The 27,830-nt window shown below is 41.0% G+C and overlaps 1 protein-coding gene across 2 annotated transcripts in view; it reads left to right on the forward strand.

Annotated features, from left to right (window-relative positions):
* The window catches only part of TMEM178B (transmembrane protein 178B), a 68,816-nt gene extending 42,573 nt beyond the window's left edge, over window positions 1-26,243 (forward strand). The window contains exons 2-3 of one of the 2 annotated variants that reach the window (XM_019615541.2): window positions 15,148-15,261; window positions 23,148-26,243. In XM_019615541.2, coding sequence (XP_019471086.1) covers window positions 15,148-15,261; window positions 23,148-23,230 — 197 coding nt within the window. In that variant the 3' untranslated portion in view covers window positions 23,231-26,243. Of the gene's footprint in view, window positions 1-15,147; window positions 15,486-23,147 lie in introns of those variants that run through there. The other variant, XM_019615534.2, reaches the window with a different exon arrangement.
* The last annotated feature ends 1,587 nt before the right edge of the window (window positions 26,244-27,830 follow it).

A 27,830-nucleotide genomic window follows, 5' to 3' on the forward strand; every position in this document is an offset into this window, starting at 1 on the left:
ATTTGCCAGTGGGAAAGAACTTTGCTGAAAGGTGGGAGTATTACCCAGATTTTTTTCTACCTGCTGAGGGATTCTTACCTTCTGGCCTGCTGGCTTGCTTGCTCACTCATTCTGAAAAAGTAATTATTAAACCTTTGGGATTCTGTTTTGCTGAGGTATAGTTTCACTAATGTGATACAACATGAAGTGCTGACATCCAGTCTCACCTCTGTGCATGCTTCTGGCAAAGGCTTCTCTTTTGTGTGGATGACATTGTGTTCATGCAAGTCCTGGTTTGTCCCTTTTTTGGTATCCAAGGATTGGAGTAAATTGCCAAAAATATTTCCCTGTTCTGAGAATCCAGCAGCTGCTGACTGGGGATATCTTTAAAAAACCTGTTCAATCTTTAAGGTGTAAACCCACCTCATTTACAAATGAGTTATGTGAAGGTGTAAGAGGCTATTACGTATGTCAGAATTTGGGGATATTTTGTCATTTATTCCTTTCCCCTGCCCTTTCAGAGCACTGTGCTTCTAGCCCCTCTTTCCTGCCTGTCGCCCAGCTGCATAGCTGCAAGCCCATGCACTCTACCCAATCCTGTTAACCATGTAAGCTTGGGTGCTCCTTTCTCTAGGCATGGCCATGCTATTCAGTTGCTGGGGGAGATCACAATAGCAGTTATTTCCTTAGCTGCCTCCAGCAATGGAAAGCAAATCGATTGCATTATAATGTGGAGCGATGACTGCTTTGCCGGTGAGCCTGGCATTTCTCTCTTCATTGCATTTCTAGTGCAGTATGATGTTAGCTTTTTTGCTTCTGCTTCCTAAAGTCTCCTCATCCTGGGAATACCTTCCCAACTCTTAGCTGTGCACCTGCTACCTTCATGACTTGTCCCTGCTGAGTTAAGCTATACTTCGAAATATTTTTGCTGAAAGTGATTCAGATAAGTTTGCTCCCTGAGCTCATACTATAGTCTTTTCCCAGTGCTGCACTTGACTCTTACCCTGGTGCCTGGAATCTATGGGCAAGTTCAGCTTGCAGCTATACTCTTTACAATGATTTTTGTCACAATTGTTGTAATTAAACCTGATACTGTAGAACCCTAGGGGATAAGCATGAAGTTAATGGCATATTTTCTTAAATGTTTGGATGTTTTCCAAAGAATGCGTTTTCCATTAAGTTGACATGTTCTCTTCGTACCCTTCATCAGAATGGCTGATGGCCCAGTGGAGGCATGTTAGGAATCATCCTGAATCTTCTTCACCTGATCCCGCCGTCAGTGAGCTGAGGTCTCTTGCCTTCGGAGCCTCTGAGAGGCTGAACGCAGCTCCTGACAAAATGAGAGGAAAAAAATGAGGGCGTGTAGGTTAGCATCTGCCCAGTCCTTCACTTAAACCACGCTGTGATTCAGCACAGGAAGAATTCCATACTGCAGAAGCTTGCTGGTATGCAACTCTGGACGTGGGCAAGCTGACATTACTTGCTATCCATTTTTACATTGTCTTTGGTTTCGACTGTGATGTTTGGAGGGAGAAAAATGGAGCTCTGCTGTTCATTAAATAACTCGCATTTAATTGAAAGATGGATCTGCGTTTAGACCTATTGTGAAGAGGATTAATTGTGCTATCCACGAGTTAGAGAGCATGGGTAGGAAAGAGAAGGCTTGATTTTTATTTTTATTTGTTTCTGAGAAGGAGGGAGGGGTATAGAATATAACTGAATGTGGAGATGAAATTCTGTCTTTATTAACTGATTTGAGATATTATGAAGAAATACATTGTGCAAAGTATAGTTAGTGCGGTAATTAAAATAGTAAGTATAGAATTAATAGAATGCACACGTCTATAATAACACTTGGATTTAGAATTAATTGTACAGACAAAAACAGGATTCCAGAAGCACATAGGATGCTGAATCATAGAGTTAATATTTTCAAAAATCAAACATTGCAGTTAAAGACTTAACTTGACATTTTAAATAAAATTAGCAATGAGATGGGGATGGAAGGTACAGAACAGGAACAGCAAAAGTCCTCCAGGGCACAGATTCTGTTTTCTATGTTTATACAGCATTCTGCCTCAAGAGCACCTCTGTCCCCATTGATGTTATCAAAAGCTACTGAGACACAGGCATTTATCTCAGCTCAGACTAAGAGTAAAGATTAAATATATATAACCGTGAGCTGACACTGTCAGAGTAAATACCTGTTTCCTTAGTCCCTTCCCTCCAGATGTAAAGCAGTGATCAAAGTTGAGTGAAATTCTGGTATGGAGTTAACAGTCTATTCTGCACCTTGAAAATGGCAGTAGGAAGTGCTTTCTTCTCTTCACCATCATGCGATGATGGATTTTCAGGGCATGACTTATCCCTCCTCTCTCAGAATAAGGCCATTGAAAGTGGGTTCTTGTAAAGGGCTGAACCTAGTGTTGTGAAGCCCCAGTGGGAGTCTGGCCCTTTGGACACAGGGGTGGTGGGATGAGATGGATAGTGATGGACAGTGACAAGTAAGTATCCCAAGGGTGAAATACTTACCTTTCAGATGTTGCTTGTTGTTGCTGTCAATAGATGATATTAGCTAATATGCATTTTGAAGCATTCCCTTTGAGCTATGAATTGTTCTTGACAGGCAGCAGGATTGTTTAGTCTAACTTGCCCTGGCCAGAATATCTTGCATTGTGGTGAGAGGGAGGTTTTCATACTGTGACACTCTAATGTGATTTGACATTTCAGATAGGATGATACAAGAAGTGGTAGGTTATTTGTACCAAATGATAAGAGGATGTTATAGACAAGAGATCATCATGTCACAAAGTAAAACAACAGCTACATCTCCCTTCCTGCTCCACCTAACAAATACCCAAATCACATCAAACCCACCCCAAATCCAATAGCATCAGCAAAGGCTCAGGCTGCTCCCCAGTCTGCACTGACCCAACAGTAGGCATTAGAATGTGTCTACTGGATGAGAAATTCTCATCCCATAATAGGTTTTTACACTTAAATATATACCAGCCCTGGTCTAAGCTTGTGTGGCGTGGCTTAAAACAGTTTGTAACTTTGTAAGGGATCCAAAGCCATGGATGCTGTTAGAGCTGCTTGGGTTTTCTCTGTGCTGTTTCACTGTCCTGTTAATGTAACTTGGTCTGACTCCTGCCATTTTTGATCTCTGCTTTAAATGGCACACATTACACATGTCATCAAAGAGAAGAAGTACCACAAATCTTAGCTAACATGCTTGGAAAATAGATGCCTCTAAGGTTTGGTCAGGGCAACTTAATTCCCAATTGAAAACCATGCTGGGAGTAAGTCTTCTCACTGCTATTTTTTCTGTAGCTATCAGCTCTTAGCATGCCCTGCTCATCCCAGTTTTGCATTGGGAATAACAGGGAACCCTAGGGTTTGAATCAAGGTTCTCTTTTCAGTTTCTTCCCCTCTTTTCCCCTATAAAAGAGCATATATCCTTTTGATACTGTTAGCTACTCTGAAACCAGTGTTGCTTGTTTGGTGAGATTATCTGTAGTGATGTTGAGCATTTAGCCGTAAGTTGTTGACTTAGGGATATTTGAATGCATCCAAAACTTGCTGCTAGCACCAAAAATGAATTACTGTAGCATTTGCGAAGAGGCACTCAGTGCCTAAGCCTTCTGGACGCAAGGGCATATGATGGTACCGCAAAACTCATCACTAGATAAATAACAGCACAGTCCAGTCAATGGGAAAAATATTTTTTGATCACATCCACCAACCCTTCCTATTTCAAATCTTTCTTCAAGAATCATTTCCTTCTGCAAGGGAAAAACCAGTTATGATTTCAGACAGCTGCAGAGATTAATAGTATCTGTGGTTCATAGGCTCTAGGATGACCAAACTGTGCTTTAGCTCATCTCAGATTTCACAGCACAGTTGCCTGATCTTCTTACCACCATTCTTATCTTCTACTCTTTCCCTTCTAGTTGTGTCTTTCAGTTTGATTGCCTTATAAATGTCCACACAACATTTAATTTCTTAAAGCTTTTTTTTTTTTTTTTAATTCAATCCAGTAACATTAGTATGGGAAATGGCCTTGGAAGGAAAGGGCAGTAAGCTCTGAAATGTTTTGTACCTCTAAATACACACTTCTTTACAGTGGAAGGATGAAGCATTTGAAATGAAACTTGGTGATGTCAACTCACCATTCAATGAAACTTGTAAACAGGTAATCTGGAGAATGGCTTTACAGGGAAAGAGCATGGTCAGACATGAAACTACTTATACACACTGGCTTTCTAATCCAGTGGTTTCTGTTTGCCAGTAAGCAGTTCCAGAGTTTATTTCATAGGTAGTTTAGGAACTTTTGTCCATCAAACTGGAGATTCAGTTTTTGAGATTACAGTACAAAACACCTTATGAATTTACAGAGGAAGCTGTACTCATTTCTTGGGAATGCTATGGTCTATTAGGTTCACGCTTCATGTACATTTATTAACTGCACGATTACTTCAGGATATATCTTGGTGTCTTGAAAATTTCTCTTCCAACCACACTAAGTGAAGCAGAAGGGCAAAAGCTCGCTTGATCTTGATTTTCAGTACAAATACAGACCGTGAAAGCGGGGCCTCACGATCCTTCTGACTTTTTGGGTGGTGGGCAGCATAAAGAAGGCTAGTGAGTCTCAGAGCACCCAGAAGACAAGGATGTGCTTATTAAAAAAGGTCACTTTCAATCAAAGAAGGAATATGTCCAAAGTCTTGCATACTTGTAAAATTTCCATTCCAAGTTCAGTTGATGGACAAAGTCTACATGAGAGTTGTTGTTAGCTTTCTTTTTTTCTTCAATTCAGTGATCTTAAGAGGCTGTGGTAGGTGCTGGCTGAGGCTGTACCTATTTGTGGGTCCTTTGGGAGATAAGCCAAAATCTAATGCACATGACAGTTCCTTAATGTAGGATACAGAGCATCTGAATGATTCCCTGCCATATTGTGATTTCTACTGTTTAAGCATGAAATTGAAATGCTACAAGAACTTCAACTGCTACAAGAAAGTTAAGTGCTTTCTCCAGATTGACAATTTGTGGACCTAGCTTTAAACTAACAGTGTGGCGAGACAGAGAAAGGCTTTTGCTCTTTCCTTTTTAGGAAGAAAACAGGAGTATATGTGTATGGAAAGGCATGTTTACATTGCTGAGTGGAATATAAAATAGCTGTCCAAGATACAGAGATACTCAGTGAGATCTAAGGATGCCTGTGATCAATAATCCTCAGCAGACTTAGGGTATCAGTGGACCTATACTTTTCATCTTGGCAATCTAGGACCCTGCTTCCCAGGTAAAGTTGAAATAGGTTTCATAGCTGGTTCGGTGAATACCGAGCTTCATAGAAGTATATACCTGACTCAGAAGATGTGCATTCACATAAAGTATCAGTCCTGAGATACTGAAGCATATGCAGTCTAAATAAAGAGAAAGCAGACAAAGAGGTTGGGTTATAGGTGCTAGACTTGCTGTTATTGCTGCTGATCAAGTGACTGATGGGGTGAGAGTTTCATAAACTAGCGATGGTGGCTTTCCATTTGATACTCCAAAAGAAGCCTGTGCTTTTTCTTTGCCTTGACAGCAGTGCTGAGATAATGCTTTATTCTGTGAGCTATTGGGTCATCAGCACGTTTTTACTGGTAATTGCTGTCTCAGTGACTTTTTATTGATCATTTAATTTCTGCCTCCAAATGAGTAGGAGCAAATATTTTTCAGCCCTTTTAACCTCCTTAACTTCTCATTTGTGCTCTGCTTCCCTCTCCCCTGTGGCCAACCCAATGCAAATAGGTGGACAAAAAGATTAATAGAAGGAAGGAGATGCCTTCTTGCTCTCGAATGCCCTATGGCTTGGAGAGTGTTATTAATAGCTGAAATAAAAAAGTGTTTCATAACCATCCTCTTGCTCCAGCTTCCTTGCCAGCCCTCTTTCCATGATCCCTGTGGAGAAAATGTGAGCTCATCATTTTCCAATGCAAATTCAGCTTATGGTCTCATACTTGGATTCTTTTCTTATCAAGGGTGGAATATGTATGTTCTGCCAGCTGGATGCTTTCAGGAAGCTGCCATTTGCTGGGATCTCCATGGAGCACATGGAGAACGGGCCTGGAAAAAGCTTTTCAGGCACATTCTCTTTTTCTGCTCCGAAAATTTTACTGTCTGCTCCGTGCATACAGATGTGTTTGCACCTCTTATCCTTACTCATGCACTGGTTGAAAAGGAAATTTAGGTATTTCCACATTCAATTTTAAGTTACAAAGCAATGTAGGTGTTCCATTCTGAAATATATGGAAGCTCTTGCAAGGAATGCAATCCCCATACATATACAAGCCCATATGTGAAAGCTTTTGCATCCACAAGCTTCATGTAGTTTCACATGCACTTTGAATCTGACTTTTTTCCCCCTTGTATATTTAGAGATCGAATGGGTCACTTCTGAAAGTAAGCCAGAAGATTTTTGGCCCAGATAATCTGGGAAGAATAAAAGTGGCATACTGTCCTTTACTACCCTATTTCTGTGTGGGCAGTGTTATAACGCAGTATATAGGACTCTTTCAATCAAGCTCTCTGCTATAATTTCAATTTTTGTTGTTGTTGGTTTGGTTTGTTGTTTTTTTTTTTACATGACTACTTTGCCACTTGGGCACTATCTAACAAGTTTTATTGAGCTAGAGGTTCTGAGATGACCTTTATCTGGAAATCAAGTGAGATGAACTGTAAAAGAAAAATAGGAGAAAAAAAAGTGCAGGAAGGTTCTGTTTGCCACTCTGAAGAAACCTTTGATCACATTCCTAAGGAAAATCTTTAAGCCATACATTCTTGTAATGCATTTGCTGGGTATGTGCCATTTATGGGACAGAATACCATTTATCTTATGAATGCCTCATCCTTTCAGGGGCTGACAGCTCAGTGAACACAAGTGAGCTTTATTTTCAGGTAAAATGGAAGATACTGTTTTATTCTGAGTGTGTTTCACTGGAGTTCTGCCTTCATTGTGTTGTCTGTTGATCAGTGAAGTCATTCAGATGTAAAAAACAAATTTAGGTAACAGTGTAGAGATTTCACTATGAAACGTCCCTTTGTCAGTGGCAGCCTTGTGTGCTATCTCCATTTTACCAACAAGGAAGATACAGATTCATACTATGCTTGTTAAGTACCCTTATAGTGAGTTCTGTTGGTGAAGTATTTACTTTCATGTAGATAATAAGCTCCTAAGCAAAGAGTTTCTAAGGAAGCCGAACCACTTGTGAAACAATCAGATGGATTCACTTGGAAAAAAAAGACAGAATAAAGAAATGACAGTTGAGTTCAGTTTTATGGCTGAACAAAATTTTTCAATTGATCTGAAAGCCATTTCTTTTTTTTTTACCTTGGCTTTGCCAGTCTCACCCCTCTGCCCCTGACCTTTTTTGCCTACCTTTGTGAGTGTGGCTGGTGTGAGCGTATTGCTGATGGCCACAGCACTTCTTCCGTTGCAATGGGAGAGAAGGAGTTGCAGCTCCACACAGCTTGCCTGCAGACCTGTGCCTCTTGCTGTGCTACTGCTGTGCCATGATTGAATGCTTGTCTCAGTAGCTGAATTCCCATTAACTCATCTTTCAATTCAGCTTTGTTTGTGCAGAAGCCAGTTGGCATGATGCTGCAGTGCATTGTGTTCTGAAGAAAAGCGTGGTGACAAGAGATGGTCTAGGAAGTCATTTTCAAAAGAACACTGCTGATACATACAAAGTTTTACTATAGACTTTTTGTCTCCTCCAAGATGAGGCACTTGGGTCAGTGAGTCGGGCAAGCGACTGTGGTGCATCTCTCTCCTGAACTTTAAATGAACCTGTAACTGGTGGATGGAAGCTGATAGTGCACCTCCACCCGCCTGTAGAAAGGTACCAGCTAGGAGCCAGCAGCTTAGTCTTAGAAACAAACAAAACCTTTCAACCAAAGGGAGGCATCAGCCCAATTTCCTCAATGCCCACAGCAACCAACAGTCAGTGCCAGAAGTTGTAGTAGCAGCAACAAGTCCTTCTGGCAGAGTGAGCTGAGCCCTGCTTCAGGCTGATGCTGGAGCTATCCCAAACAAGTATGATCTCCTGTTCTGAAACTTTGGCCCATACTGCAGCTGAAAATCTATCTTGAGCGCCGTTAATTAGAACATTGGCTTCTATTTATGTATATGAGTTGATGAATATTCATCAGACATGTTGATTAAGGTGCTGTTATTTGCATATTCTTCCAACATTTTTAGAACTTTACCCTTAGGTATTCTAATATTCAAGATATACTTGTGGAGCCAAGGGAAATTTTGATTATGTATTAGGAAAAAAATCACAATGTTGCTGGTCAGTTGTTGGAAGGGTGTGTTTAAAGACGTTTTTTTCTTGGAGGTGTTAAAACTTGGCTGGATGAGGTTCTGAGCAACCTGAGATGTCTTTGAATTTGATTTTAACTTTGAAGTTGTTTCTTCTTTGAGCAGTGGATTGGGCCAGTTGACACCTAGAGGACTCTTCTGACATCCAGTATTCTATAATTCATGCGGATGAATAATGTTCCCACTTCTTTTGGCATTAATATGAATATAGATGGGCACAAACACGTAACCAATACTTTCTAGGTTAGTATTACTCCAGAGGTAATGAAATAATCCTGTTAAGTGTGTTGTAATACCTTCTAATGAAGTCTCTGCCTTCATTAAGAATACAGTGTTACTCATCATGAGTTCATTAACTGCTCAGCATATCTGATTTGCAATTTTCTCATTGCAGATGGTCAAGGTAGAGCTTATTTCTCCTCCTGGCTTCCTCCAGGCTTCAGTTTGACCAGTTAATGCATGCTGAAACTGCGACAACCTTGCCTATATTAAGTGTGCCTGCAGATGAGCTCTGGTGATTCATACAAAATGATTTAAGAGACTGAGGGCAGGACATGCAGCCAAGGGCAACCATTTCTTAAACTGCACCAACCTAAATAGCCAGGTCTGACTTGGAGGTGATATAAAATTCTAGCACAACTTAAAAATCAACTTTTCCAACAGAGACAAGACTTTTGAGATCAAGTCTTAACAGATGTAAATGCCAGATGCAGTTGTTTTGCACAGCCTGATCTAGCCCTGGAAATGACTGCAGCCCCTAGAAACCTTCCTGAAATGTTACGCTAAGAAAAAAATTGCAAACAGTTTCTGTTCGAGATCAGCAGATTTTCTGAAGACAATGTGAAACAACTAGAGGCTAAATGACCAAACTACATCCTCCATTTGCTTGGTATAGTTATACTCACCCAATGAGGAATAGCAACCAAAACATGGAATTAAGGCAATTTCTCATACAGAAGGCAGTTTCTCGTAATGAATAGCAAATACGTGTAGTGAATGCAGCTCACAACCCACAGGCTAAAATTCTTTTTAGTAGAAAATCTTGGTGTAGTAATTCTCAAACAGATATGTAAAAATTAGATCCAGCACAAAAGGTGAATGTTGTGGAATAAATTACTTGCTCTGAATAGTTTGTAGAGAGGTATCTACAAAACAGAAGGAAAAGCTGCCCGGAGGTAGCAAAGGCTCAGAACATCCACATCAGCCTTTTCAGTGAAGCTCATGATATCAAAAGCCCTGGCAGGAAACATAATAAACAAATGCTAGCTTTACAGCTGAACCCTTCTTAGAAATCAGCGTGCATACTACAGGAGAAGAGTGGGTATCACTAGGTTTTGGGTATTTGCGTACTGCAGAAACCAAGGTGCCTGCCAGGTCAGTGCTGGCTTGTTGTGGAGCTTGGAATGGCCGTGCCGTATGTTGTTCATACAGAGTAAATAAGCTGCTGGCTCCCTGCATCTACCTGTGGTTCCTGATAATTCTTACTCAAAAATTGCTGCAAAGAGACTCAGTGTGTTAGAAATGCTCCGTAGCTGTGAGCCCTTCAGTTACCAAATGTGACTTGCTGACAAGGCGTTGGGTGGATCTGTACCTAAAGCTTAAGTCTGCCTCCTTGAAAGCTGGGGGGAAGGGGGGAAGGGGGAAATGGGAAACCTTGTAATTCTAACTTACAGAAGGGGAGCGTAGTCAGATAACCTATGAAAGTAACTTTGATATTCCACCTTGGGCTGAATCTGAAGTGATTTTAAGAACACAGGACTTAAGAACACAGAACACAGTAACTGCTCCTGCAGGTTACCAGTTTCGTGAAGGACCAACTAAAGGACTGCTAAAGCTCTCAGAGGAGCTGATCCTTGTCATGCAGAAGGTTAAACCATATGGGCACAGTGATGGTATAATTCCTGAAGCTTGACAACCGCCTTTGCAAAAGTTAAGCTGACCTCGTGGGGAAAATTCTTCTGTGCACTTCTGAGATACAATATTTTAGGATTGATGTGACCAATACCTGTGCAGCATTCTGAATTTTCATCTCTGCTTTTCTTGGAGCAGTGCTGAAAGAATCTTAAAGAAGCTGGTGATGGAAAGTTCTGGAGAAAAATCATTTACTTACCAGACATACAGTATGGATACCAGCAGCATGAGCTCCCTTTATAATAGATTTCAGTCCTGTTCGGTTTCGAGTGGGAGAAGAGTTCAGTCACTGCTGCATTGCTGGCAGTTTGGGTCCTCTGCAAAGGTAGCATTTACAGCTCTCACAAAGTAATAAGCAGAGTTTTGCCAGCAGCTGAGCTCACATCAAGAGCATTGGGATAGTTCTGTGAGCAGCATAGAAAGGAATTGCACAATAATTTCAATTGATGTTCCTGCTATAGCACACTTCAAGTATTTTCTTTGTAATAGAGAAGAGGAAATTAATATACTAAGGTGATAGCATGGAGCATAGCTCAATAGAGAGATATATGATGGGAATCAAGCTGATACTTTGATCAGTAAGAGAGGAGCAGCGTGTGCAGTGCCACTACACTTAGTGGCATTGCAAAGCTGCTCTGGGTAAAGGTACCTCTAGTTCCCTCAGCGCAATTTCACTTAGCATCTGAACTTTGCTGGAGCAGGTGGATGCCAACCACACAGTTACAACTGCAGATTCCTCCCTGAGCATCCATCCTCATAAGGGTAGTACAGCAGTTTATTCTGCACACTTCTAGCTGTGCCTTCCTGCTGATTCTGTTCTTAGCATTCTGTTTGAAACCACCTGACATTTTTCTTCAGGATTTCCAGCAAACATTTCCCGTTAATCAGAGGAAATTGGAACATACACCAGTAGCAGAGCATCTTCGTGGTTTCTCCATGTTTCTTGTGGCCAACCAAAGCTGTGTAGATGCAAAAACCCAGTCACTGATTTGTTCTTCAAGTAACCGTGAGCTCGGTCATGTGGAGGTTCCAAGTTAGTCCTGAAGGCTGAAGGGGTGCTCTGTAAGTTTGGGTACCATTTTGAGGAAAGGAAAATGTCATAGAATCATAGAATGGCATGGATTGGAATGGGCTTTAAAGCCCATCTGGTTTCAACTCCCTGACATCAGCAGGGTTGCCACCCTCTAGATCAGGCTGCCGTGGGCCCCATCCAGTGTCAACTTTTTCTTTGCTCCCCACCCTTAGAGACTAGTATGAGCACTACTGTTCATCCATCTGAAAGTGCAGTTTTCTTAGGGTTTCTCTGAGAGGCTTTTCCGTGAGAATGGAAGTTGTAGTCCTTGCTGCAATCACTGTCTTTGTTTTCCCTGTAATCTCCAGAAATGGGATGTTTGTGCAGATGAGCCCAGCTCTCTTTTTGATATGACACAAGCAAGGAAATTTCCTGAAGTATGAAATTGTCACTGCTATACACTTATCCTTTCCCTAACTTTTACTGGAAGATCCAGGCAAATGAAAGCTTTTTCTTTAAGTTTCTAAAGCTAATTCTCACTTCTAGCATATCACTAGATGTGCTCTGGTGCAGTTGCACTGACTCAGCAGGTTAAGATAAATTGCTCACATTTAAATGTTGGGCAGTCACAAACCTTGTGACAGCTTCACTGGGCCACGAGAAGCTTGAGGTTCCTGGTAAAAGCCTGTCTCTCTTAGCAGTGGTCACTGTGCTTCTGGAGGCTGAAGTAATTGAAGTGCTGGAATCTGATAGAAGACAGCTCTAAAATACCCTGATCTGTGTTCTCCTGAGTGTATTAGACTTACTGTTCACAAGAAAATTTAATAGGCTGAAGCCAAAATATTTCCTTAGATCATGTGGGCTGACCTCTGGTGTACTGTAGACTGTTGCTTATTTACTTATCGAGCCCAAAACCTTGGATTAGGCCGAAGTATTTTGAGCCTGTAACAAGAAATTTGTTAGACTTATTCCAGCAGTGAATCCATGCTTAATGCTTCAGAGAAGGGTGAAAATCTAGGAGCAGCATCCCTGTCTGCCTGACCTAAGGGTCTCTTTCCTTCAGTATGACAGATACGGGGAATCATCCCATGCTCTGATCAGCCCTCAGGGCACTCAGTGACCAGCCTCATCATCTGCAATGAGCACTTCTCCCTCCTGCTCCCTTCAAACTCTTGGTTGGAATCAGGATGTTAATTGGCTAGTAGTCAGAATTTTATTTAGATGTAGGAAGAGTGAGCAAGTATGGTGTGGCTGGAACGGAGATCATCATGGAATTTACTGCTCACAGTTGAGCGTATTTTGGATACCATTGTATCACTGCCACTGCAATCACACTCTTGGATCCAGATAGTCTCTAAATGTAGACTATCTACTTAAGACTCATTAAAGTCATGAGAACGTAAGCATAAGTCTAAAATTATACATACGGTCAAGTGATGATCTGAATTCAGACCATAATCTTTTTGTGCTTTAGGCTGTAGTAATATAAATCAGTGAAAAGTTCTGTGCATTACTACTAAAAGTATTTGCAGTAAAAATGAGATGTTTGATTAACTTTGCTAGAAACTGGATGATTATTTAAAGAAATTACAGCAAATGGAATAGAATCTTTACAGACTCTTCCTTCTGTATGCTTTAAATTTGAGTCTTGGCTCTGTGTTCTTGTCAGCTATCTATATAGATCTTTTTCTAGGCAGGTATCTGGTAATGTAAAGATTATTTTCTGACAAATAAGTGTTTTTCCACTTTCTTGCCAATGCTCCTGATCTGTGAGAGCAGGTAAACAGAAGAGAAGAGGAAAACCCATGTGAAGACAAGGTTGCAATTTCAGGCTTTATTTTAATTCAGAGATCTTTCCACACTAGATTTCTTTTTTTTCTTCTTTTTTCCCAAATACTATTCTTGGTTTGAAACTTTAATTCTGGGCGTACATTTGGTGCCCAGATGGTGCAGATTCACACAGAAGCCCATCACGCTGTCAGGGCGGGTGGATACATACGTAAATATTTTGCCTTTTTCCCTTATAATATTTGGCTTTGTCTGATCTAATTGCTGTCAAAGGCAGAATGCGAGGAATGCTTAAAAGAAGCAAACAGAGAGGACCTCCAATGTCTGTATTGCAGTAACTCGGGAGGATGCTTAGTCTACTCAGTTGCAGCTAATAATTTTGTTGCATGGGTTTTTTTTATTCATGCTGTGAATTCATGGTGTATGGTCAAAGTCTGTCCCAAGTAATATTTTACAACCCAAAGCAGAAACCTATATTTCTAGAGGCATAAAAACACGGTTAACCCCTTGGAGATATATATAAGGCTAATGCCTCTGCCTTTTCAGTTTTGTTTGCCAGTTAGGGTTGTCTACATGCCTCTTGGTATGTCATTATCTCATTTGTATAAATCATTGCTTCATTTAATTCTACTGAGTGCATGTCTTAATGCATTTTCAAAACATAAAGGCATTTCCAGAGCAGTCGCTCCTCTCATAGCAAACAGTGCGGCCAACCGCATTCGGGATGCCTTTTTAATTATTAGAGGGCTGTTCCAAAACACCGTAATATTAATGGAAAAATGACTTTCATGAGGTTTAAGTCTGAATGCTCAGTAAGAGGGTCTATTGAAGACCCTCTTAGTTAGTTAAGGGTACTGGCAAGAGGGATGCAGAAACTTTACTGCTTTTTCACCAGTGCAAGAATGATTGCACTACCACAGACTTCTGATCAGATGTGGAATTTGGTGAGGCTGTAATTTACAAAAAGCATTGGGCTATGCCAGGCCCATTCCTCTAAGGACACTGTGCAGAGAGCTGCCAGAAGAGGATGGCCTGGAGGTGTGATGATTGTAGAGAAAGGAAAGTGGCTATAAAAGGAAAATACGTGTATGTGACCTGAAGTCAAACAGAAGAAGAACATGGTTGCTTTTTTCCACAGAACGCAGATGAAATCCTACAAGTTGCACCAGGGTAAGTTTAGGTTGGCTATCAGGAAACACTTCTTTACAGAAAGGGTGGTTAAGCCCTGGAATAGGCTCCCCAGGGAGGTGGTTGAGTCACCATCCCTAGATGTGTTTAAAAACAGTTTGGATGTGGTGCTCATGGACATGATTTAGCAGAGGGTTATTAGAGTTAGGGTAGTACGGTTAGGTCGTGGTTGGACTTGATGATCTTTAAGGTCTTTTCCAACCTGAGCGATTCTATGATTCTATGATTCTAAGGGCAAAAATGTTGCCTGTTCCAGCCATTTGTGTTGCCATTTGAAGCTTATTATCTAGAGGTGCTTATAAATTCTACTTGAGTCTACTATGAAAGTGTCTGGCTACCTTCCAGAGACATGCCATAACCAGTGAACCTTGCTTCTGCTCGTCTTGCTTCTTGGCTGTGGGGTGGATGTAGTCTGAAAAATTGTTTTCTATAAATACGTATTTTTCTCGTGGTGCTTTTATTACTGAAGGTAAGATGAAAGGTGTTTGCTTTGCACATCTCCTGAAGCCTGCCCACAGAAGCGTTATTGCAGGATAAGCTACAATGGGAATTTCTGGTTTCTCTGTGGTAAATGCTGGCCTGCGTGTTGCTAGCTCATGGCTCTGGGAAAAGAAAGGAAAGAAGGAGTGACTTGCCACATTCTACCCGGTGGTGAAAGCACAGCTCTGACAGCTACCGTGTAGCCTTTGTTGTATCTTAATTTTGCATGTGAGCTTTTCCTACAGATTGCTTTTGCCTATCATATGCCAAAGGTAGTACTGGCTGCCGCACTGGATTGATGGCAGGGACTGATTTTCTCTCAGCCTTTGCTTTTGCTTGTCAGGTCCATCTAGTCTACAGCTGGGAGAACATATTGCCTTCATGTAACATCAATTTCTCTTCTGTATTTTTCCCTTTTCAGGAGCAATTGAGCGGTGCTCATACATCAAGTACCACTACTCCTCAGCAACCATTCCCAAGAACCTCACCTACAACATCACCAAGACAATCCGCCAGGATGAGTGGCATGCCTTGCGTAAGTGCTGCTGGCTTTCTTCTCAATTTTCCTCACATACAGACCAAGGGAGGTACTCGCTAATAAACGAGAATGGAGAAATTGACAGACAACTCACTTAGAGTTGTGTTCTCGCATGCAGTTAGTCTTTATAGCAGATGGATCAATTTGTACTTAAAACCTACATGGCTATTTCTGCTGCTGAATAAAAATTCTGCTGAGGCATGAAGAATTGGTGGTGGAAAGAGATCTTTATACGCAGAGATTAATATGTAGTTAAATATGAAAATGTATAACAAGATCAATGCCCTGTTTTTTTAATTTAGTAGAACGTTCAGTTTATAAGTATGTTTTCCTGCATTTCATGCTGCTGCTGAGTTTTCTGCTTTCAGCAGAATTCATTGCTGGCTTTTACTGTAGAATATGTCCTCCTGCCTGCAGCTCCTGGTAAGTGTGGCATCACTCTCCTCTCGAGATGTAGAAAAAGATGCTGCACCCTTAAAGGCACAGGAAGGAGCTTTTAGCCTTTAGTGATAACAGTAGCTGGTGGTCATCAACTTGTAACATTTGCTTAAGCAACAAAATCTGACAGAGATGGAACTGCCTTGAGTTGTATGGAGGGCTTTAAAGCTTTTTCCTCATCTTGGAGTTGGTTAATGGCTTTCACAAACCAAGTAGAAGAGGTTGCAAGAAAGGTTAGCACTGCAACTTCCTTTTGTTACTATGGAGCCATGGTTACTGATGAATGTCCAGAGTTTCTCTGTCTCAGTGCAAGTAGTTAACAGCCCTTTGAAATGATGGAAGTTAAAGAATGCTGATATTGATGCATAATCTCAGAAGGTAATTGTAAGCAGCAAGTCCAAACTGTCTGAGAAATATGTTAGAACTCTGGTGTTTCCAGGGCTTTCAGTGCCTGTTTCACTCCTGCCTTATGGAGCTATTGCTCTGGGAGGATGCTTTTAAGCTTTGGGAAAGAGAAGCTGTTATGATACCACTCACTCCTTGAACTGGTAAGATCAAACCTGGTTTCTGTTAGTTCTTGTACACCCGCCTGGTGATATCTGATAAAGCATTAAAGTAGTTCCAGAGGGACCTGCTGGGCTCCTTTATTATTATTATTATTTTGATGTTATGGATAAATATTTATTTTTATTTTGATATGATGAAGAAAAGGAATACTGAATTCCTCCCTCTCCATCCCTCAGAAGGTTGTAAGAGGCCAGTCTTGCACAGTGTGGCACTTGTATGTCCCTCAATTTAGAAGATCAGGTTGTTCAGTACGTTTCAGGTTGTCTGCTTCTGTGCCATCTCCACTGGTGTCAGTTTTATGTTAACACTATTAGTCTGTGTGTGCAGAAAACAAACACCCCACTCCCTCCTGCCCCCTCAGAAAAGGACATCTTCTGTTAAGTTGCAGTACAAAGAGGCTGTGGTTCATGCTTCTGGCTATGTACGTGTGCTTTTGCCACTGCTGTGAGCAACGATGACTTTTCTGTGAATATCCTCTGGGAATCTCACTAATTACTATAGGAATTATTGTCTTAAAGAAGTTGATCTTTATTTCTGCAGTGTCTCGGCAATGGGTTATCCTCATGCTCTTTGAATGTTTTTCCACAACTTAAATGTAATTACTAAATGTCTGGCAATGTTAGTCCTTCAGCGTGTGCGTCCCTTGATGGGATCAGCGAGTTCCTGAGCATGGTGTTGGCAGCTGACTGGAGCTTTCAGGAGTACATTTGGCAGTCTCCAAAGTGGCAGCCTATACGCAGTGCTTACACTTTAACATATCTGATGTGATCTGAAGCTCTTTCAGGATCAGGCTGTTTGTTTCTTTCCTAAGGAGGGTTCGCCAAGTGCCTGGATGTGTGTATGTGTTTCTGACCCAGATTTTCGTGCTGATTCATGAGGTGGATAAGTGCAGGTAGATGTAGATAGCCAGAATCATGCTCTGTAAAGACGTGGAAGGAAAGGTACCTTGAAGCTCTCTTCCCCAGGGTGGTTTAGTACAATGGTGAGTATATGATATAGCCAGTGAAGGATCTGGAGCCCATTTTGCATTCAAATTGTATGTCGAGCTTGCAATCTTTTTTTTTTTTTCCTTCTACAACATCTTTTAAAAGATGAGCCAATAGCAATTTTTTTCAAATAACGTTTAGGCCGTGGGATGTTCTTTCTTCAGAAAACCTTTGTGATTGAGCAGTCACCCCTACATCATTAAGCACCTTCAGAAAGTCCCTGTAATCTTAATCCCTTCCATAGCAGCTGATACAGTTCTATACCTCTGGACTAGTTTCACCCAGGGCACAGTTAATTCAGCTCCCCACTGCTCTTCCTGAGGCAGCATAAACTTTCTAAGTCAGCAAGACCATTATTTTCCTCTGAACAATTTCCTATTCATAATTTCTCTCTCCCTGATGTACAGGCAATAAAGGAACAGACCTGTTGTTCCTCATGTTCTCCATATGGGTAATTTCTCAGATCTGTAACATGAAATGGGAAAAAGGAAAAACCTTATATCCTGATGAGACACTGGGACTAAATTGCATCTGGAAAATTTCAGGGGAACTGGAAAGGTGAAAGTGGAGTGTTTGTTCATATTACTGAAGAAAATACCACTTCCAGGCTGAAGCCTCTGCTGTCCTTTGACATATCTGTATTTCAGTACAGGTAGTTTTCCTTCCCTGGTGCAAGGGAAGCAAAGAATGGGTCTGGGAAGGAATTCTGTTGATACACCTGCGTACTACGTTGGGGAGCAGAGGAGAGAGGACTCCAGCCATGCTCAGCAGAGTACTTTTTTCAGGCTGACTAGACAGGACTGGTGCTCCAGCAGTTTCTCTTCTGTTGTAGGAGTGGGAGACGGGCAATTAGTTTGAGGCCAAGGACCCCATGGCACCCACTGGTACAGAAAGCAGTTTTTCCTATAGCTATGCTGTCAGCTGTGCTAGAAAAACTCAGGCAAGCATCCGGACCTGAAGGAATGGTCGGACCTGACTTCATCGTTTTTGATTTTGTCTTTTTTCATTCTATTTGACATTTTCAAGATGGAACCTTTGCTCCAAATTGATTGCCTGTGGCATCGTGAGCTGGGGAAATAGGACTTCACTTCCCTGCAATCACTTCTTCTCAACTGTCTCTGGTTAAATAGGGATGGAGGGAATAATGATTGTAGTATTGCCAACTTTCTACTGTCAGGAGATAATGTTCATCTAATTAGACAAAACAAATGTCTATACAAGCTGAGAGGGGAAGGGAGAAGGGAAAGAATGCTGCATCCAACAACTTTGAGCATGAATAACTGTCACTTCATGGAAGCTGCCAGTGTAATGGTGTGACTTCTCAGGTTGCCCAAAGAAGTTGTGAATGCTGCATCCCTGGAGATTTTAGAGGCTAGGTTGGATGCCCTAGTGGGTGGCAACCTGGCCCATGACAGGGGATTGGAACTGGATGGGCTTTAAGGTTCCTTCCAGCCCAAGCCATTCTATGATTCTATGACTGTGTCAGTCACAGAATCACATTTTGACCCCACCTTTATGTACAGAAATGTAGTCCACAAGTTTCTGGCTTCTGAAACCCTCCACAAGCACCTTTCAGATCCTTTTAGGAATGGAGGTACTTATCATTTGAACAAAAATTTAAAAATCAGAACAGTTCTATATTTATTGTATTTAATTCCACATGTTTTGTTTTGTTCCCATAGGTTTACTTTGTGTGCTACAAATGTGCTCGTGAAACATGGGAAAAGTGGTCATGGCAGGGGTTCATGGAGTTCATGAAGTATAGGACAGGCATTGGAAATGGTGTGAGGCATTTTCAGAATACGCATTCGACCAGGAAGCTTTGGCCAGGAAATGTTTTTTTAATCTTATTTACAAACTTCAGGAAGTCATTGCCTAGCATATTTTACAAAAAAAAGTGAAAGATTGTTTGCTTTGAAAACTGAAGTACAAACAATGACAATAGGTGTTATATTCAGTCTGATATCCTCCAGAAATCTACAGTACTGTTCTCTAAGGCCACTGTGAGGGAGGTGTAAGGCACCCAAAGTCCATTCCAGTTTGCTCCTTGGACTAAAACCAGACACGCCAATGAGTGATGCTGTTTTATACTATCAGAGTGTAGGAGGTCATGTTTTGTTTTGTTGTTTTTTGTTTGTTTGTTGTCTTTTTTTTTTTTTGTCTTATAGGCTTTAGACAACCTGTGCTCTACATTGTTCTTCTGCAACAGTCTAAGAACCAACTGTTCTGTGAAGAAGGCTAGCCATAGTTTGGAAAATAAACACACAGTGAAGTTTCTAAATGTGCTTAAGTCAGATGGAAGGTAAAGATAAGAGGAAATAGGTTTTTTTCATACTTCCTTAGATCCAATGTAGTATGATGTTTTATTTTTGCCTTCAGGTTCTTTGCTTAGATCTTATGCTTTCTCACTCACTTTTGCCTATGAACATACTTGTATTTTCTGTGGGACTTTTGTGCATCCATTCTGTGAGAGCAATTTCAGCAAGAAGAGTTGTGCAGGAAGCAGATACCACAGGATTGTGAGTTAACCTCCTCTGGTCTCAGAACTGTCCTGAATCACTTGGAGCTGTTGCCTGTGAGTCACTCCAGTCTTCCTCACTGATGTCTTGTCAGGCGAAGCAGGGAAAAGGGGCTTTTCTAGACTATCTTCTCTAAGACAGGCAAAGAAATTGCTGCAAACAAGCAATGATGCATGTTCTTAAAGAATGAGGTCTTTTCTCTGAGAACAAGCCAAACCTCTGTGTCTTCTTTCTCCTGCACTGGTAGCTGAAACAGAGCAAATGCTGCATGATGCTCAAAGCCTTTGTATGGCAGAGCTCCCCGTAGCTTGCACTGCATCACATGAACGTTTCCAGAAGGGATGAAAAATTCCTTCTTTCTCTCCAAAAGCTTTTATTTTGTTGACTCATGGAGTCAGTCATACAAGACAGATAAATGTCTTCCAGCCTCTTATTTTTCTTTCCTTCTCACCTATCACAAACCTGAATTTTTACTTTGGATTAAAATTGCTCCACGCAACTGGGCAAGCAGCTATTTTGTGTCCAGGAAAAAGGAATGTGTTCCATCAGGGCAGACCATGGCTGGAATTGCAACGGAAACGTCTATTCCTGCACAGCTGAGTTAGGAATTGTCACCAAACTGCTTTGGAGACAACCATATCTCAAATGCATGAACTTCTGCTGCAAGGTCACAGGATGTAGGGTCTGAATTTAGAGCATTGACATGGGGAGATGCATTGTCAGAAAAAGAAGAATCATGAAGCTCTGTGTTAATTGAAATGATAACATTTGCCTTCTCTGCTGAAAATGGCAATAATCCTGTGTTTGTGGTGTTCTGAAAGCCATTTGCATAAAAAATGAATTGTAAATTCAAAAGTAATAGCCTGGCACATTCTGAGAAGAGCATGCATTGGAGGAAATGAAGGATTTCTACAGGATATAGAGAGTGGTAGTATTTTAATTTATATAGCTTCTTTTATGCTGAAGTCTAAGTGGGTTTTATCAGCCTTAATGGTTCAAACTTTGCAGTCTCTAGGAGAATAAGACATTCATTATTACTAGGCTCCTTCATTTAGGCCTGGAAAGCACTCAGTTATCTCCTTACTACCAGTAAAACTACTGGCAGGGGGACTGGAAGAATCTTCTTTTGTGGATGTCGATTGTGATACTGGGAGATGGGAGAGGCAGCAATTAGTGCTCTGGAGAAGACAGTAATGTCTACACTTCTAAATTTACAGGCTTCTCAAGCCCACGAAACAACATGCTGAGATATGCACACAATCTCAGATCGTAGCTTACAATGCATTAGTAACACCAGTAGGCTTGTGGGCTTGACCCTGTCAGATGATTTTATAAACAACAGTAAATATTTCATTTTTGTATCTGTATTAAGTGCTGACCCAAGAGAATTTTTGCTTTTTTTTCCTTGAGTACTACTGAAAGTAGTGTTTGAAATAAATAGGCAGCTTCTCCTGCTGCTTTCTTCCACACTCTCAACCATACTCTCTTGGGTCCCTTTCTATTCCCATCTTCCTCTACAAGGAAATGTTGTTTCATTTTTAATTAGCTACCTCGGCACCCAGATGGAGGAACACCCTGAAGTATGACACCATCCTGCTGGTCAGTGCCATTTGGCTGATGATATGATGTCATTCCTTAATACACTGGTTATTAGGCAGACAGGAGAGCCATCCTGGAGTTAGCCATGCAGCAGGTACTCGTGTGCCTGGAGGCCTGGTGTTTTTGGATCTCCATAGTATTCATTATTCTCAAAGCTATTGATCAGGTGGTGGTGACAAACATTTTTTCACTTCTCTCTCTGCTGTAGGATTTTCTTCATATCTTGCTATTTCAAGTTGAGATATAAAAATAGTCTTAGCTTTTGATGCCAAGAAAACTGTTATAAATTTGTAAGGGATTTTACTGCCTTCTGCTAGATTTCATCTTAGGCTCTGCTAATATGGCAGTGACCTTAATACCTACACCAGAAAATAGCTTTCCCATCTGCATGCCACCTTTATCTTGGAGAAGAGCAGAGAAGGAGAACGGAGGAGTCTATATAACTCCCCATCCTATGTTGCGATAGGGATGTCTGAGTAGGAAAGATAGACAAGAGTTGAGGAGGGAAGAGATTAAGACAAGGAAAGGGGAAAAAATTCATCTGGACTGATGAACTAGGACATGTGAGACAAGGGCTTATTGGATATGGAGACTAGGATAAGGGCTGGGATGGTAGAAGGGGAGACGCAAAAACGGGCAACACTGGGGATCGGAAATGAGCAGGGAAGGAGACTCTCTGAAGCATTATGCAAAGTGCACAAGAGTCTACTCAATTCACCACCAAGCTCTCCAGCCAGTTCTTTACCCAGCAAAGAGTGTACCTGTCCAAGCCATGGGCTGCCAGCTTCTCCAGGAGAGTACTGTGGGAGACAGTGGCAAAGGCCTTGCTGAAGTCTAGATAGACTGCATCAACAGTTTTTCCCTCATCCACCATGTGGGTGACTCGATCACTGAAGGAGATCAAGTTGGTCAAGCAGGACCTGCCTTTCATGAACCCATATTGGCTAGGTCTGATCCCCCAGTTGTCCTACATTTGCCTTATGAACTCTCTCAAGATGATCTGCTTCTGCTCCATAACTTTTCCTGGCACTGAAGTCAGGCTGAGAGGCCTGTAGTTCTCTGGATCCTCCTTACCTTCCTTTTTGTAGAAGGGAGTCACATTGGCAAGCCTCCAGTCCTCTGGTACCTCTCTGGTTTACCAGGATCACTGATAGATGGTAGAAAACAGCTTGGCACCTTACTTCTGTTGGTTCCTACATCAGCTCACATAACAGGGGGCTCTAATGTGGTCAGAAGTCTCATTCCATTGAGTTTGTTGGAAACTTCATGCTAGAACTCCTGCTATTGCAGTCTGTTAAGAATGCACAGGTCACAAAATCATATGAGCCTCTTTAAGGTGGCAAATACAAACATGTTAAGTCAGAAGATAATAGAGTACAAGCTGAAAACATGACGTTAATTTGTCTTTGAGCATGCTTATTATCAAGTCTTTAGTTATTATAAAACATAAAGTTTTCTACAGGACCGCTGCCTTGTTCCATACACGTTTGGATATTCTGTTCTCATTCAATGACCATTTCAATATTTGAGTTTTTCAGTGCTTAATATATTTTTTTGCTGACCTTTTTATTGCAAAATGCAGCTCTACAGACAGAATATTTAACTATTTCATGAACTTTGTGACACTTGTAATGAATTATGGAAGGGATAGTAAAAAAAAAAAAGTATTCACAATTACCTTCTGAGGTGATCTGTAATTTCCATTTTAGACTTGAGAATTGAAATTAACTGTTTTTTGGTGTTTTTGGAGATGACTGAGACTTGTTTTTTACAGAATTTGGCAGCTATGAGTGCCCCACAGCCTATAAAACAGACTTCAGACAATCACCCAACTCATGCTGGGATCAGAGAAAATGAGGAGAACATGGTTAGAGACTGCATCTAAAAAGATTTCTTAAATGAATTGGCCTATTGTCACCAAGGACTTCTGGGGTAAGCATAGAGGAAAGCACTTGTGAGTGAGGGAGCAGGAGCTGTGTGTTAGCTGACTGATCTCAGCACCTACCACTCTTAATTACAGCATTGCATGGGTTTCCAGCTTTCACACTGCCCCTTTTGAAGGGCTCACAGTTTTCATTTGCTAGCTTGGGTATGTTTGATACTGCAGCTTTCAAAATGTTTTGATATTTTTTGTTTGGTTTTGTTGTATTTGTACATGCAGACACTTGAATTCACCTTGGCTTACATGGTGTTTTATGTTGCCTCCTGTTATGTTGGAAAAATGAAGGCACGTTTTTACCTCCATCATAGAAAAGAGTTGTAGGGTACTTAAGGAGCTGTTCTGAATGCAAGGAGGTTGAGAGAAAACCCCATCCAGCCTTGTGACTTTTGCAGAGGAGCGTTAGAGACATTTTGCTTGTTGCAATGTGGAGATGTTGACAGGTAAAATACCATCGCTAATCATTTCCAGTCATTCAGCCAGTCAAAATACAGCTTTATTAATATGCATGGAGTGAGCTCTGTTTCCCTTGTTTCCCTCTTGAGAGAGACAGAGGGGGAGAGATGGGCGTTTTTCTATGTCTCTTGGCTAATCAAGAATGATGCCTTGCACACTCTTAGGGTGAGAACACAGGAAAGAACAAACAGGGTGATCTAATGGGTCTTTTCCATCTCTGACTTCTATAATTTTTGATTTATATACCGATTTAATGCCTGGTTTATGATGATTTATATCCTGGTTTATTTATACCCCGGTTTGGTGCCCCACCCCACACTGTTAGCAAGATGAAAGCCAGCCAGTGAAATATTTCAAGGTGATTACATGCCACACGCCACACACAGGGTTAGTAATGAGGAGTAAGTGCTTCCTTGCACCAGTGCTAGGAGAAAGACTTAAGTGGAACATTTTGAAAATTAGATTTTTGTCATTTGTTCGTGAAGCCATACACCATCCACAGGGGAACATCACAGCAGCCAGCATGAAATAGATGCCAACAAACTTGGAATCAAACAACCTGGCTTTGACCCTGACAGAAGCTTCAGGCTGAAACATGGAGGTGATTTTTGTATGGTGATAGCTTTTAGGCAGTAGTTGCCAGTTTAATTACTGTTTTTCAGTGATGCTCTTTATACACTGAATTTTGGAATAAACCTGATTCTCATGTACAACCAGAGCATTGTCCTACTTTTGAATTTAAAAGATCTAAAATGTGAGAACACTGATGTATGAAAACTTATGCAGCTTTATGTTCTTAGACTCTCCTACCAATAACCGAGCCCTGAGTTCAGGCTGAATTAAGTCTTGTCCCAGGAAGATTGAAGGAAGCTGAAGGATTTCTCAGGACCCATCCTAGGACTCCTTAATTGGATGAATGAATTACAGTTTAGCTGCTGAAATTATTCTCTGCCCGCCTCCAGGAACTGATTGTGCAGTTGGTAAGGGAATGGGAAATCAGGAATATAAATCAACTGCAGGTATCTCCTGTGGGACTTCAGAGTTCCGTCTCTCAAATCTCATCTGACTGTTCTGGATGTAGGTTGTGTTTAATGGAGCATGAGACTGTGTGTTCCTCTGCATCATTGGAATTATGACAGCTAATTTGAGTATCTGTCAGTGGTGTGTTCAATTGATCAATATCTTTCATAAATACAAACTCTATCATTTCTGACTCCAAATCTGTCTTTTCTGCCTTGCCCTTTGCGTCCCTGTTTGTTTTCTTGTTGTTTATTTTATTTATTTATTTATTTTTTCTCCCCAAACTTGATTCTCACCTAGATGTACCGAGAATGAAATCAATGGAAGACTATCACTTACTGACATAAGAGGGACTTCTTTGTCATACACAACAATGGCTGTAAATAATTTAGCAGTGTCCACATCTTTCCTTTCTTCCCATAAGGCCGGGTTTATTAAAATTTTATGGCAGGGGACATGGAGGTGGCTGAATAACTGTTTTATCTGATAAAATCTTTAGCAGTGCATTAACTCTGTATTGGCTGCTCCTCACTCATCACGGACACGTACTAAATCAGTTTTCCTCTTACAGAATCCATTCTACAGTATGGTACAGTTACAAATGAGAGCAAAGTTAATGCTGTTCCTTACAGCTGTCATGCTTGACTGTGGTGCTATGAGAAACAAAGGGTTAAACTGCAAAATCTTGTTGCCAGTATTGGGAAGAAGTCAGTAGAGGCACAAATCCACATGCACAAAGATGCTAATCAGAAGAGACTAATGGGCAGGGTACAAAGAATTTAGATTTGCTTACATTTATACCAGAATAATAATTCCACTAGACATTCGGAGATGTAGAAACAAGTGAAATCAGCATCTGGGTGGGAAATACTCCATGGAGTTTTCAGAAAAGAAAAAGTGCTCCTTTAAATTTAGACTTTTTGATATTTTGGCACTAAATCAGTGCAAGTAAACGGATCTCAGAATTACATATTCCTGGTGTTAGTGATGCTGCTGGCTGTGCAGTGCCCCTTCCATCCCAGCATCCTAAAACACTGGAGCAATGCTTTTCACTCAATATCCTTCTGACGTAAACAGGTGCAGAAAGAAGAATGCAGCCCAGTACACCCATTTCACATGTGGGAAAAGAGAGTTTACATGGAAGTTAATTGACCTGCTAAATGTCACGCAGAGAGTGAGTGGGAGAGCCAGAAACAGAACTCAGGTCTCCAACCTCCCACTGCTGTGCTAGACAACCTTGCCTCCTGTAGTGCCAGAGTTCATGCTGCTTATCTCTCAGAAAAGACCATTGCAAAATTCTGTACAGGGAAAAATGTTTTTTCTAAAGATAGGTAGAAATAATACTTTCCACATGAAAGCTTAGTGACCCAAACCAGAATCCATTACATACATTAATGGTGATTTTCTCTTAGAAATAATGGCCTGAAAAAAAAAGAAAAGAAAAGAAAAAAAAAGTCCTCAGAGGCTAGTAGTGAGTTAAGAAATAAGAAATGGGTTCCTCAGCACCTTCTAAAAACAAGGTCTTCAGAGATGTCTGAGAGTGAACAACTAGAATTATAACTATAGAATCTATAATTTCAAAAATTATCTTCTTTAATGTATGTGTAGGTGCTGATGAATTTTATGCCGTGTATGAATTGGACTTTAAACCAGTGTCCTCACTGATTGTCATGACAACTGATACGCAGAGCAAGAATAACGTACTTGTAGTCAGTCTCTTGCCTGCAAGTAATCTTCACTGTCATTTTATTTGAGAAGTCATCAAATGAGTATGCTTAGAGAAATGATACTTGTAATCAGTCCTATTACAGAGCCATGGAATAATCTGGAAGAAGAAATGCATACTGAATAGAAAACTGCAGGCAACTAATTTCAAAATGGCCCTTCTGATGTGTCCTGGGGAGAATCTTCCTGTGTGGCAAATCTCCACAGCCAGCAGAGCTGCTGCAGCCAGCTCAACACCTCATCCCAAAACAGCACAGGTGAGGAACCAGTTAACTGAGTAGTGTGGTCCTGCACCATCATTACTAGCTGGGAGCCATCCTCTGCCAGCCTGTTTAGAGCTGCCTGTGACTTGCTCCAATGTAAATCTAAGTTGAAGCGGTCTTTTCCTTCTTTCAGGAGTATCTTCATACCTTGAGTAGCTCAGCATATCAGGACATACCATCTTCTTTCTGAAGATGCATTTTATTGCTATCAGAATAAAAGTGATGTTTTTTATTTGGTCACCAAACCTTGGCACCTATGTTTAATCCTTTGCTGGAGCACTAGACCTCTGTACTCTCTCCAGTTGAAGTGGAAAAGTCTATCTTGGCATCATTTCAGGGACAAAAGATTTTTCATGCAAAAGAGGTTGAGAATTTCATTTCAAGAAGCAAATATTTCATGTAAAATCCTTTTGAAGCAAGGAACAGGGGCAGAGAAGTCTAAAAGCTACTTAATGTGGCAGTTGGATTGCTTCTTGGAAAAGTCCTGCCAAAGTTTTCCAGGAGGAACCAGTGATTCTGTAAAGAGCTGAATTGACGGCTCTGCTAAGTTAAACTCTTTGATGGACCAAGGATAGTATAGGCAGCGGCACCTGTGTGATGTATAGGTGAGTTAGATCAGTTGATGTCTCTCTTTGGCTTCTATTTCATAGGTTTCTCTGATTAATGATGTTGGCCTCAGCTTTCCACAGGAAGGCATCTCCTACACAAGCAAGAGAACAGAATTTCAGAGGTAAATGAATCCCCATTTTACAGCAGTCAGAGGACGACAAGTGTAATTTAAAGATATTCTTTTCTTTATCACTATTGGAGGAGACTCAGTATTTCACTGGCCAGAAAAGAGAACACTTGTCATCAGCCTGTTGGGTTCATGATGAGTTTTCACTTTCTTTTCTCATAGAGCTGAAGAGCTGATCTGTTGCTGTATCAAAATAGTGCTTTGTTAGTGTCTGTAGAAAAAAGGTCTGGAAGCCAGGATGTAGAAAAGCAAACAAAAAACTCTGCATGAGAGGAGTAAGAAGCATTGAAAACCAACAGTAGACACCTTTGTAGGGTC

This window comes from Meleagris gallopavo, chromosome 1 (genome assembly GCF_000146605.3).
Source record: "Meleagris gallopavo isolate NT-WF06-2002-E0010 breed Aviagen turkey brand Nicholas breeding stock chromosome 1, Turkey_5.1, whole genome shotgun sequence".
In the NCBI taxonomy this organism is placed as follows: domain Eukaryota; kingdom Metazoa; phylum Chordata; class Aves; order Galliformes; family Phasianidae; genus Meleagris; species Meleagris gallopavo.